Consider the following 11788-nt stretch of genomic DNA (forward strand, 5'->3'; position numbering starts at 1 on the left):
AGTATCATAGAGTATGTGGGCGAAGAAGCATGCTGCACAAACAGCTTTTTAAAGCAACCGGTGGGTCTAAAAGGGCAGAAAGACTGAACAACTAATGATGAAATATTAAAGTATAATTGCCCAATCTCTAGTCAAAACGTGTCAGTACACTGAAGACACAATCACCCATAAAGTAACACGTCTGTGAGATAAAGGGAGCTGTTTTATAGACTTTTTTTGCACTTGTTTTTCCTTTTGTTAAACTAATTTTTGAAGTAGCATTTTGTCTGAGTGAAAATCATGATCATAAAAATCCAGATCTGACTCAAGTCTAAAGTTTCTCCCTGATGAACCCTCAGTATTGTTCTGCTGGCTGAGACTGTTTGTTGTGGATTTAACTGAGACTGGAGCAGCAACTTAAAGGAAACCGTCGGAGCTGATTTATCCCCTTAAAGTGACACCGGTGACCCTGCGGCTTCTTTTTCTTTTCGCTTTCCCTTCTGCAGAGAGCGGACTCTCAGTATGAGAAACTCCCTGTATTCCTGAGTCCGTTCTCTCATAGTGAAACTTAGAGCCCCGCCATCACGTCTGTTTTCTTCATCAACATATGTGGCTGAGAGCCGGTAAACCAGATGTGCGCTGACTGCGCTCCAGGAAGTGAAATGAAAGCTGACGACAGGTGAAAGTGAGAGTTAGGTGGTTGTTAATTTGATGTGAAGTGTTGCGTGTGCTGCCTGTGGCCTCCTGCTCCTCTGACTGACTGTTTGAACTACATGTTTTTCTTTGAGGCTGAGAGCTGATAATGAGGCAGTGTAACCTAATTTATTGTCCCAAAAGAACTGCACATTTTAAAGGTCAAAGAACAAGTGAGTAAACAGCAGATAAAGCACATGCAGATACAGCTGTTGTCTTCATTACTAGGGTACAATTATTTGTTGTTTCTTACTTTTGGCTAAGGAGATTTTGCTCCGTACGATTTGATTTTTGCGATAAAACGTTTCTTATATAAACTCGAGCCAGTTTTACATCCTCATTTTTGCCTACATTTGAAATTTAAACTACTGGTATTGACTGCACACTTCCTCTGACCAAACCACCACGTGTGAAATGTAATTCCAACAGCCGAACACTCCCAAAGTGAAGTTTTGATCCCTACAAACATATCCCAAACGACTGTGACTGTCTGTTTTTTTAAATGCTGGCAAACAAACACAGGAGTTTGGTGGGTGTGACGTGGGTGTGAACACTCAGAGAGCTCGGCATGAAACGGTTCGAATGTAAAAATAGAGAATGTAATATTTAGCCGGCGGGTTAGCGCTCCGATCATATGGTATTAATAGTCGGCAGGGTCAGCGATGACTTCACGTCGCAGCATCAATCTGGATCACCACACTGACCTCTTAAACTTTTCAACACCCGTCTGCCTGCTGAGAGGGAAAGAGAGAGTGTGTCTGCGTGTCAACCTACACTATTTAATGATTCTGTCTTTCTAAATATATAAAAATAAAATGGTGCGTGTGGCAGCTCGGATGAAGACGCAGCTTCGCGCAAATAACAAGTTTAAAAAAAAACGGTCAGCTTTGAACTTTTCTCTGAAGTTCTTTCTTTTTTTTCAACCTCTATGAATGTCCGTCAGGAGAAGCTGTTTAAAAATGTGCGCCTTTAAAACAAACTTGAATCAGATTGTGTTGGCCACTCTCTCTATGATGAATCTACAACACTTTTTTGGGTGACGATTAATTTCACTGGTCCATTTTACTTGTCAGACCGAGCGCCATGTTGGCAAACCTGGTTTTCTGATTCATACTGAATGACATGACTGAACTGGCTCTCTGGCTGAAATACAGTGATCCAGTCTCGGGTGCTACAGCTGGTGTAGTCTGCAGTCCTAAAACCTGTAAATCAGTTTTGTTCTACGGAATAAAATACATCATTAAATGTCCCACGATTACATTTATAAAGCTCTTACGTGTCCTAACAAGTGTCTGAATGAGACTACAGAGGTTGTTGGGGACATAACCGTCATCACAGTGAACACAGAGACTCATCTACTCACTAGTCTGTCTTTACAGTCCGACTTTAATTACAAACTTTTCTAACTCTAACTTGACAACTTGTACATTGATCAGTTTATAGAAAAACTCTACAGTAATTGTGCAGTAAGACGCTTAGTGGTGGTGACGTCATGTCGTGTGACCGTGATGTCATCTGTTTATAGCCTAATATTAACTTTTTACTTCCAGAGATTTCATTTATGCTTCGAAAATCACAAAAGCAGTGTTCATCTGTGAAGATTATCTGGCTGAACAAAACATGTAAGTATCATAAACTTTCGTTTGCCACAGAGATACCACGGGGAAACTCTAGGACGAAAAGTTGTTTCCACTTTAAGCCAGCACTAAATCTGAGGTTGTTTCCGCTTTGTTTTCCTGAGAACAGACCGGTCATGGTTGTTTAATTTGACTTCCAACCTCCCTGTCCTAGATTTTCATCTTATCTCTGAACCGCCAGCCCTTCAAAGCTCAAGCTATATGCATTCAATCAGCAGCAGTTGAACTTGGGTGTTTCTAAAGGTTTCCACTGAGCAGGGAAACACCATTTGGTCAATTATTAACCATTTTATGACTTTAACTGCCGGTTGGCATGCACCATGGCTCCCAGCACGCAAACAAACAGAGTGTGAAGGCTTTCCTCAATGGAAAATCAACATGGAGGTGTTTTCAGCACCCTGTCAAGGCTTCCCTGGAAACAATGCATGACCCAGGGTGAATGAAAACACACACACACTTGTCACACACTGAGGTCTAAGTTTCTACATCAGTCACAGCAGTCACACAGTAAAGTCATGTTTCCTGTTGTACAATAACTTCGGGTAAGGTCAAGAACATAGTTTTGATTTTGACATTTCACAATTTTTACACTCCTGAAGCAACAGCTGTTCTGAGAAGGACTGGGTTTAATGAAAGTGAAAGTTTTTGGTTGCTGGCAGAAAGAACTAGAAGTTTCTAGATTGCATCAGTCAGAAGCTTCGAGCTGGAAATGACAGGAAATGAGTGACGAGGAAAGAAAAGAGAGAAAGACAGAGGAAGACGGCGCTCCACTTCAGATAATTCCATTGAATAAGAAAATACAAATTAAGATTTACATCTATTAATGAACTTGTTATCACTAATAATACAGCTAGTATTTTTGCTACGAGTTCATGTCAGATTAACTCTTTGGTTTTGAAATGTCTGAAGGTGATACTCAGCCAAAAATCTGTCTTTAGGAGGACACAACTTTGAAAAAAATGTCAAAAAAATAGTTTTCACAAAGAAATGTTGACAAATGGGATAAATTGAAATTTGCCGTGCCATTATGTGGTTTCTTTTTCCACTGTAATTACCATCTTATCTCTGACCTCTTACGGTCTCCCTATTTCGTTGCCCAACTTTGCACAAGTTGAAGACCATTTAGAGGACTGACCCCAACACTATTCAACACAAAGTGATGCCTTTGGTCTTGAAAGTAGAAACAAGTGTTCAAAATGGTCATTAAAATGTTTGTTTGTTCAAAAAGAATGAATAGCGGCAGCTGTGGTCACAGATTGAGATTATTAAGACCTAAGGTAAAGCAAAACATGGCTGTTAGAACATATTGAGCATTTGGACGAACAGACTCATTTCGGTTTGAAAAGTTATGGATTTCATGATAACCGACATCAATTCAGATTCAGACAGTTGTTGTTTGAAGGATGACACATCAAAACAACTTTTTTAACAAGACGAAAAATGTTTGGCAATTCGTATTTCGACAAAATCAGCGTGTATATGTAGGTTTTTTAAACATAGAAATAGGCAACTGAAGAAAGAAAATGGGAAAAATGGACTCAAAAAGACGACACTAGGTCATTTTTTGTACCTTTTACGCCGTCCTCTCTTTCAAACTCTTTGAAAGTGTTTGAGCGCCGCTTGAATGAAGCGGATAGAAAACTATTTACACACCTTAAATTGAATTTAATTTAAATATAATTAAATTACCTAAATTCAACGTGTGTCAGAGCATTGTGCCAGAAAAAAATTAGCATCTCCACCCGGCTGTCATGTTTCAGAGTTGGAACCTATAAACATCCATGATGAGTCATTTGACCTGAACCTGAATGCTGATTGTACCCTTTCCCCCCTAAAGACAAAAGCCAGATGTTAGTGTGTGTTAGTAGATGTTTTCATCCAGTGTGGAAGGGGTATTTTACAGTGGAGAGGCAGACAGCAAACATGGAGGAACAGGGAGATAAATGGGTCTGACGTGTCGATTAGAAGCAGGGATGTTGGGGTTCCATCGGACAAATCTTAGGCCACCAGGACGCCTGAAACCTCTCAACCTTAATGACCCCACATCAACAACAGGTCCTGATGCAGTCAGACCTCTCAGAGAAAACATGTAAAAGCTGTCCAAAACCAGAGCAGAAAGGAAGGAAAAAAGCAACCATGATCACAATCCTGTATTTTTCAGGTAGACACATGACCTCTCACAGCTCCTGTTAGGAAATCCCTGTCTGTGTCACCAGGTGAGTAAACAGGATCAACTGATTAAGACCAATTAAGACACAAAGGAGCAGTAGATTACAGCGGAGACACTTCACTGATACGAAACTGTGGGAGAAAACATGCAGAAGTATATTTTCTTTACCTACCTACCAGCTGATATTTACTTCTTGGGTAAAGTCATTTCACCTTTACAAGTTATAAATTATATAAAATGAATAAAAGAAGAGAAAAATACAGCTGATCTGATCAGCCTGTCTGTCCCGTCTAACATCATAGTTTTATACCCCGGCTGATGAGCTGTAACCACAGAATAAATAACCACCGTGTGTCATTCAGCTCCAACAGCATTATTCACTCGTTAGTGTGGAATGACCGGAATGGAAATCCATGTCAGTGTCAGAACAGGGAGAGCAGACGCAGAGAGAGGCAGAGGCGGAGGAGAGGGGTTACTTATACACTTGTTTCTCTGCTTATTTCTAGTAGTTTCACTAGTTTGATTCAAATTTTTGGATGGTGCGAGGTAGAAAGAGGGAGGCGAGGAAGGAAGGAAGGAGGGAGTAGACAAAAGAGAGACTAAAAAGAAGGAAACAATCAGAAAGGAAGGAGACTGGGACGAGAACAGAACATGTAGGGACAGTCAGGACAAGGGACAGGGTGGAAATTTGAGGAAGGCTGAGCAAGCAAGAGGCAGAAAAGGATGTGAAAGGAAAGAAAAAATAGGAACAAGGAAAGAGAGAAAGTGGCATGATGGAAGGATGGAAAGGAGAGAAGAAGGAATCAAGCGCGAAAGAAGAGAGACCATATGGATAGAAAAAAAGAGATAGGAGAGGAAGAGGAGGGGGGCTAATTGAAAAAGGGATGAGGGGGAAAGAAAAAATACCAAGTTAGAAAAGAAAGAAAAAGTGGTGAGACAATGATGGAGAGATGAAAGAAGGATGATAGAGGAGAAAGTAAGGGAAGGAGGAAAGGACAGAAGGAAGAGGAGAAAAGAGTGAGGAAGAGCATGTGGGGGGAGAGAAAAGGGGAAGGAAATAAAAAAGAGAGAACGAGAAAAGGACAGAGGGATAGATGGAAAGGAGTAGAATGGGACGAATAATTTAATTCGAGAGAGTGAGAGTGAAATGAAAGGAAAACATATGACGATAGAAAGAGAGAAAAAGTTTTGAGACAATGATGGAGGGATGGAAAATAAATGGACAAAGAAGAGAAACAAGGGAGAAAGGAAAAGAGAGAAGAAGGATAGTGCAGAAGAAGAAGCAAAAAGGAGAAAGACAGAAAAAAGAGAGAAAGAGAGAAAAGGTGGCAAGAAAACGATGGAGGGATAGAAAGAAGGATGGACAAGGAGAGGAGGAGGCAAGAGATCGAAGGGAAGATAAGAAGGAAGGAAAAACGTAAGGAGGGGTGGATGGAAAAGGAAGGAAGGGAGGGAGAGAGAGAGGAAAGAGAGGAGATGTCACAAAAGAAAAAAAGAAGGAGGAAGGAAATGAGAAAGAAAGAAGGAGATAAGAAAAGAGGGATAAGGGGAAAGGAAAGAGAGAATAAGAGAAAAAGAAGATGATGATGGAGGGATATGAAAAAGAAGAGGAGAAAAGATAATAGAGTAAAAGGGAGAGGAAGAGGAAAAGGCTGGAAGTAGATGGAGGAAGGAAGAAAAAAGAGAAGGAGGAGGAGGGAGGAGGGAAGGAGGGAGGAGGAGGGAGGAGGGGGAAGCCTGTCCCGTTAAGGCAGAGCAGCTCGGGGTTGCACGATTGCATCATCGCAGGATAAGCGCTCTATAAATAGGATGACGTCACCCCTGCTCTCGCCCTCCCTCCCCCCTTCACCTCCTCCCTCTCCCATTGCAAGTATTCGTTGCGTCACTGTCCCCGCCCCCCTGCTCAGCCTATAAAATGTGTGTGATGCAACGCAGCGGCCACAAGCGCAACTTTACGCACCAGCAGGAAGATACAGGAAGAGGAGAGAAACGGCTGAGCTACAAGAGGAGGGTTTCTTTTTCAGTGTTTTCCCCGCATCCAGATCATCTGACACAGTCACTCAAAGCTTTAACAGGTAGGTCGGAGTTTTGTTTCCGGGAGCGGGGAGGTGTGCTGACCGTGTTGTGGCTGTGTTGTCCCGGCTGGTGGAGCGGAGAGGCGCCGGTGCCTCTGTGCGCTCCGCTGTCCCGGGACACCTCACGAACACTTGTGAACTTACTTCGAACTGTCAGCTTGAATGAAAATAGAAAAAAGGTTCACATTTCTGAGAGATTTGTGCTTGTGAAAACACTTTTGAGAGGTTTATTTACTAATTATCCACCCTTTTGTGATGTTCGGTCTTTGTTTTGCATATAACTCGTGGCAGAGTTTTAAGAATTTGAAGTTTTTGTGAATTAAAGTGACTTTTATTTTACTGTTTATCTTAAACTTTGGAGGAAATTACAAAGATTTTGAGGTTTAGTTTGATTTTTAGGTGATATCCTACATAAACAACAAAACCTGAGAAATATTATTGAGAAAAGATACTTGTCTGGTCAAGGCTTTCACCGTTTCTAGTTTTTGTGAATTAAAGTGACATTTATTTTACTGTTTTTCTTTAACTTTAGAGGTAATGACACAGATATTGAAGTTAAGTTGGATTTTTGGTTAATTTTTAAATAATATCCTAAACTTTTATGGGAATAAAATGACTAACATATTGATTAAGTAACAGAAAACTCACCAGACATGCTGTTAATACGTTTGCAAGATGAAAACAATAACTTACCACGAGTATTATGATAATTCTGTGTCTTAATATGAGGCTTTATGTAAATATAAAAGGAAGAACAACATTTTCAATGTATGTCCTGTAACCTGACAAGTTGCGTGAATGTTTGTTTTGGTTTTGTTCTGATGCAGATTTCATCTTATCAAGCTGTCAGTCATAATTCTCCAGGAGTCACGCCCCTGTTTAGATAACAAACATCCACACCTGTTAATGATTCTCTATAACTGTTAATGGCATTTTTCCAAAACACCAATATTTGTTTAGGATCAGGAGATATAGATCAGATAACCTGCAATCTTGACATTTAAACACAAAACTCTAATATCACAATATTATAATGCTTTATGGTATTTTTAATCTACTATAATATTACTACAGCAAGTTTTTGTGTGTGTTGTGCTTCTTGATATTGAGATAAACTGACCTTGCTGGGTTTTATTTTATTTTAATCCTTTATATTATTACTAAAATATCTTTAAAGGCATTTATAATGTTCTAGTATTGAGTTTATTGTGACTTTTTGTTATTTTCTTTTAATGAACATTTTATGCATAACATCTTTGTAAATTGTATTAATTTGGAGCTGTAGCTACTTCATAAACTGAAAAATAGGGAAAAAGCAACTTTATGTGGTATTAATAATTTGACTCTTGTGTTTCCAGAATGATGCTGCAGCACTCGGGTCCCTCGCTGGCTGACATCAGCTGCTCCGCCATGGTCCCCTGCCTTTCCCCGCCGGGCACGCTCACCCTGGACGACTTCACCAACTTCACACCCATCGTGAAAGAGGAGCTGCGCCTCGCCATCCAGAACAAGCGGCTGTCCAACGGGCTCAGCCCTGACATGAGCTCAGACGGTGCCAGCTCCAGCTCGGACCGAGCCTCGGAGCACCTCGCCTGCGGATCAGGAGTCAGGAGAGAGGTGAGGCGGAGGGGAACTACAGCATGTAGTCACCTTTATTTTATGAAACTTACTAAGTGAGTTTGTGTGGTTTTTAGGGGTTAAATGTTGAAAGATATTTCTCTCTCTGGTTTTCAGGTGACACCTCAGGAGAACGAGAGGAGGAAGAGGAGGAGGGAGAGGAACAAGATCGCTGCTGCCAAGTGCCGCAACAAGAAGAAGGAGAAGACGGACTGTCTGCAGAAGGTAGATTTCAATTTCTGTTAATTTTAGAAAAAAATAACGGAGCTTGAAGGTTTTTGTTTCAGGTATTTCTATAGAAACTTCTCGTTAATTTTAACACCACAGAAATATATAATACATGTCTCAAAGAAATTAAGTTAAAAGTGAAAAAGCCCAGATTACATGAAGTAAAGTTGTGAATAAAAAAAGCTTTTTGAACTGTTCAATTTGCAAGCCTAATGTTTCAAGAATCTAAAAATCTAATTTAAATTACTTGGCTGATGTAGAATTGATCTATTGTTGGTTAGGTTTAACTTTTTCTACCCTACCCCACTCTATTTTGCTTATTTTTTTGTGATTTTTGGTGACTAAATAGTCCAAAGTATAGATAATCTTGTCCGACAAAGCTTTAACATAAAAACATAAATTAACAGCTGATTTCTTCTCCTCTCTCTTCTGCAGGAGTCAGAGAAACTTGAGACCGTTAACGCCGACCTGAAGGCTCAGATCGAGGAGCTGAAGCAGCAGAAGCAGCAGCTTGTCTACATGCTCAACCTGCACCGACCGACCTGCATTGTCCGAGCCCAAAACGGCCAAACGCCCGAGGATGAGAGGAATCTCTTCATCCAGCACATCAAGGAGAGCACCTTACAACTCCACAACCTCACCTCCTCTACCACATCCACATCCACATCCATCACCTCCTCCACCTCCTTGTCCACATCCACATTAGCACCTCTAGACGGAGGATTTCTGACCCTTGATCACATTCAGTGTCCCAGTCACCTTTGAGGTGTTTCTGCCACTTTTCTTGTGATGCCTCCACCTGCTGTGTGAGGCCGGTGGAGCCGCATAGACTCGTGACCTGAGAATGACAGTGACGTACGACTAGCGCCACCTTCAGATGACTCCTCGATCTCACCCACAAAGCTGCTAGAGAGAGAGAGAGCATGGCATAAAAGTGACCTCAGCACCTCCAACTCCCTGAAGCTGCTGATTGGACAGGAAGTGACACGACATGGACATCACCTTGACATGCATCCTGTATTTTCTTTTTAAACAGTCAGGGCCAAGGACGGATGCTAAAGCACTAGAAGACAAAACAAAAGCATAATTTGCTTTTTTAATTTACTGGTATTTTGAATAGATTTATTAATTTTTGTACCAAAGGTGATCAAGGCACATAGTTTAAGTGTTCGTCCACAGGAAGTAGACGCAGATTGACCGTGTGAGTGTGTACAGGTGTGTTTGACCTGCAAGTCACTGACTTTAAAAAAGATGTTTGTGCTTCATTTATCAAAAGTATTTATTCAGTAACTACTGTATGACATGTTATTGCTGTACCGACCCTGTCTGCTTGTCCTTTAACCAACGTGAAAACTTGCTGCTACTACTAACCACTCAGGACCGACGCTAAATGTAGATTCAATTGTTTATTCTTTATTTTACTGCCCCATTTAAGAGCTAACCTACAAGTCAGGTTGTTTGCTATCAGTCATGGTAGAAGTAGCGGTCACAAAAGGGAAATATACGTTGCAGGCAGGGTTTTAAATTCTGCACTTAATGAGAAAAACATAGTAAAAACTATCATATAATCGTGTATGCAGACGATACCTTACTTTTCTTTATAATTTGCAGTTTGCTGGCAAGTAAAATTGTGCCCAAATAATATTGTACACTTTATTTATCACTGCTTTCCCTCTTAAGGTAAACAGAACTAGTGTTGTTGTTAAGATTTTTTTACATCTTCTGTGATGATGAAGCTTCACATGTACGAGTGTTATTTTTCAGAGATGTTTTATACATAAAAATGGTGTATATTGTATTGACTGCGCATAAACTCTGTGCTACTGTATGTAAACACCAGATGCCTCCTTTTGGTCTTGACAGAGCAAAAACATAAAAAAGATTGTTATTTTTTAAAATGTATTTCATTGTTAATAACTTTTGGTTTGAAAGTTGTGTTCACTAGATATCGTTAGCTAGGTATCAAGAATGTTGCGTCTGCTTTCGGCTGGTCCTTTAACACAGATGACTCTGAAGTTATAGAACATGATGTGATATGATGACAGTGTATTAGGAACTTTATCAGTATCCAGGCCTCAGCTCACTGCCAAATATTTTTCCCTCCTTCCACACCTGTTTCCTCTCTCTGGACTGATTGCTTCATCCTTCAAGAGAATTTTTTTATTATTTTCTATATCTATGAGTTAGGCTCTGAAATCCTCTTCTTCCTAGCATGTCAAAAAGAAACTCTTGTTATCAGTATTTAAATCACAGCCATTCACCAAGCACTGAACATCATTATTGCATCATTTTTTCATATTAGCATCAAAGGTTATCTTTAACGTTTGTCACTATATGGAAACATCCAAACAGCTCACAGCAGAAGAGTAAAAGTTTATGTATGAACAGCACATTACTGTAGGACTGAACTTTCATGTTTTATGTTTGTAGGTAGGAATGTCAGAGAAGGTTTATATTGTTTATGGTGTGTAATATCTGAGTCAAAAACTTTGAGAGTCACACGGTTAAAGGGACGCAGGCGTCTGCGTGTGTTCATGGAGTGTATGTTGTGTCTGTGTTTCTTGAAGTCTTGTCATGGCTAGATAGCTAATAGGCACTGAGTTCGATGTGTATGTTATTGTGCCTACTTCTACTGGAGGCTGATTTTTTCTGTAGCTGCTCAATTGTTGGCTCCTACATGAACAAACTGTAGGCTGTCAGGTACAACTGCACTGCTACTACCAATGTGTACTTCCATCTTCGTGATCTGTTAACTTTTGTTTTTGATACTTTGTTAATTAAAAATATGTATTGCAAAATATACTCCTCATGGTGTCATGTTTGTAAATTTTACTTTTAGAGTACCCTATCCTTTGATTTATACACTGGATACACAATTCTAAAAAAACGTTCCAGGATAAACACAGGGAAAAAGTTGTTAAAGGGAATCCAGTTTTAATTTGGGGTGTCATCCCTTTAGGCAAGTCATGCTTTTATTTACACATTGAAAATAATTGTATAACATAAACACTACTAGTTCACCTGCAAACTTGCCTCAGAGCAGCTGTCTGTGCTGAAGAGAAGGACAAGACTGGACATGTCAGCTGCTCAGAGAGACAGAGAGAGGAGGGGGGTGTGTCATGTACCAGGAAATGACTCAATGTTTGTTATCTGGGAAGACGAGCTGTGATCAACTGTTCAAATAAAATCAAACCCACCTACACAGATTAATATCACCACTGGATCAACTGAAATGTTCAATACACACTCTGGATGAACAACAATATTTGGACAATTTGTGGAGAGTTAACTTTTAGAAAACAATTTTCCTCTCTTATACAACATGTTCTCGCTCCCAACTTGTCAAATTTGGCAGCTTGTCAGTGGCCTTCAGCTTCAAACTATGAAGC

The 11788-nt window shown here is 40.2% G+C and overlaps 1 protein-coding gene across 1 annotated transcript; it reads left to right on the forward strand.

Annotated features, from left to right (window-relative positions):
• Positions 1 to 6450: 6450 nt before the first annotated feature.
• Positions 6451 to 11199, forward strand: atf3 (activating transcription factor 3). The gene is made up of 4 exons (XM_073493163.1): positions 6451 to 6554; positions 7913 to 8171; positions 8289 to 8396; positions 8835 to 11199. The coding sequence occupies exons 2-4, from the start codon at positions 7914 to 7916 to the stop codon at positions 9162 to 9164; spliced, it is 696 nt and encodes a 231-aa protein (XP_073349264.1). The 5' UTR covers positions 6451 to 6554; position 7913; the 3' UTR covers positions 9165 to 11199.
• The last annotated feature ends 589 nt before the right edge of the window (positions 11200 to 11788 follow it).

This window comes from Pagrus major, chromosome 22, assembly GCF_040436345.1.
Source record: "Pagrus major chromosome 22, Pma_NU_1.0".
Taxonomy (NCBI): Eukaryota; Metazoa; Chordata; class Actinopteri; order Spariformes; family Sparidae; genus Pagrus; species Pagrus major.

Excerpts from the sequence above, each read along its gene's own strand:
- atf3 (XM_073493163.1), top strand. The coding sequence starts at position 7,914 with ATGATGCTGCAGCACTCGGGTCCCTCGCTGGCTGACATCAGCTGCTCC. Across the intron at positions 8,172-8,288 it reads GATCAGGAGTCAGGAGAGAG|GTGACACCTCAGGAGAACGA; the intron begins GTGAGGCGGAGG and ends TCTGGTTTTCAG. Across the intron at positions 8,397-8,834 it reads AGACGGACTGTCTGCAGAAG|GAGTCAGAGAAACTTGAGAC; the intron begins GTAGATTTCAAT and ends TCTCTTCTGCAG.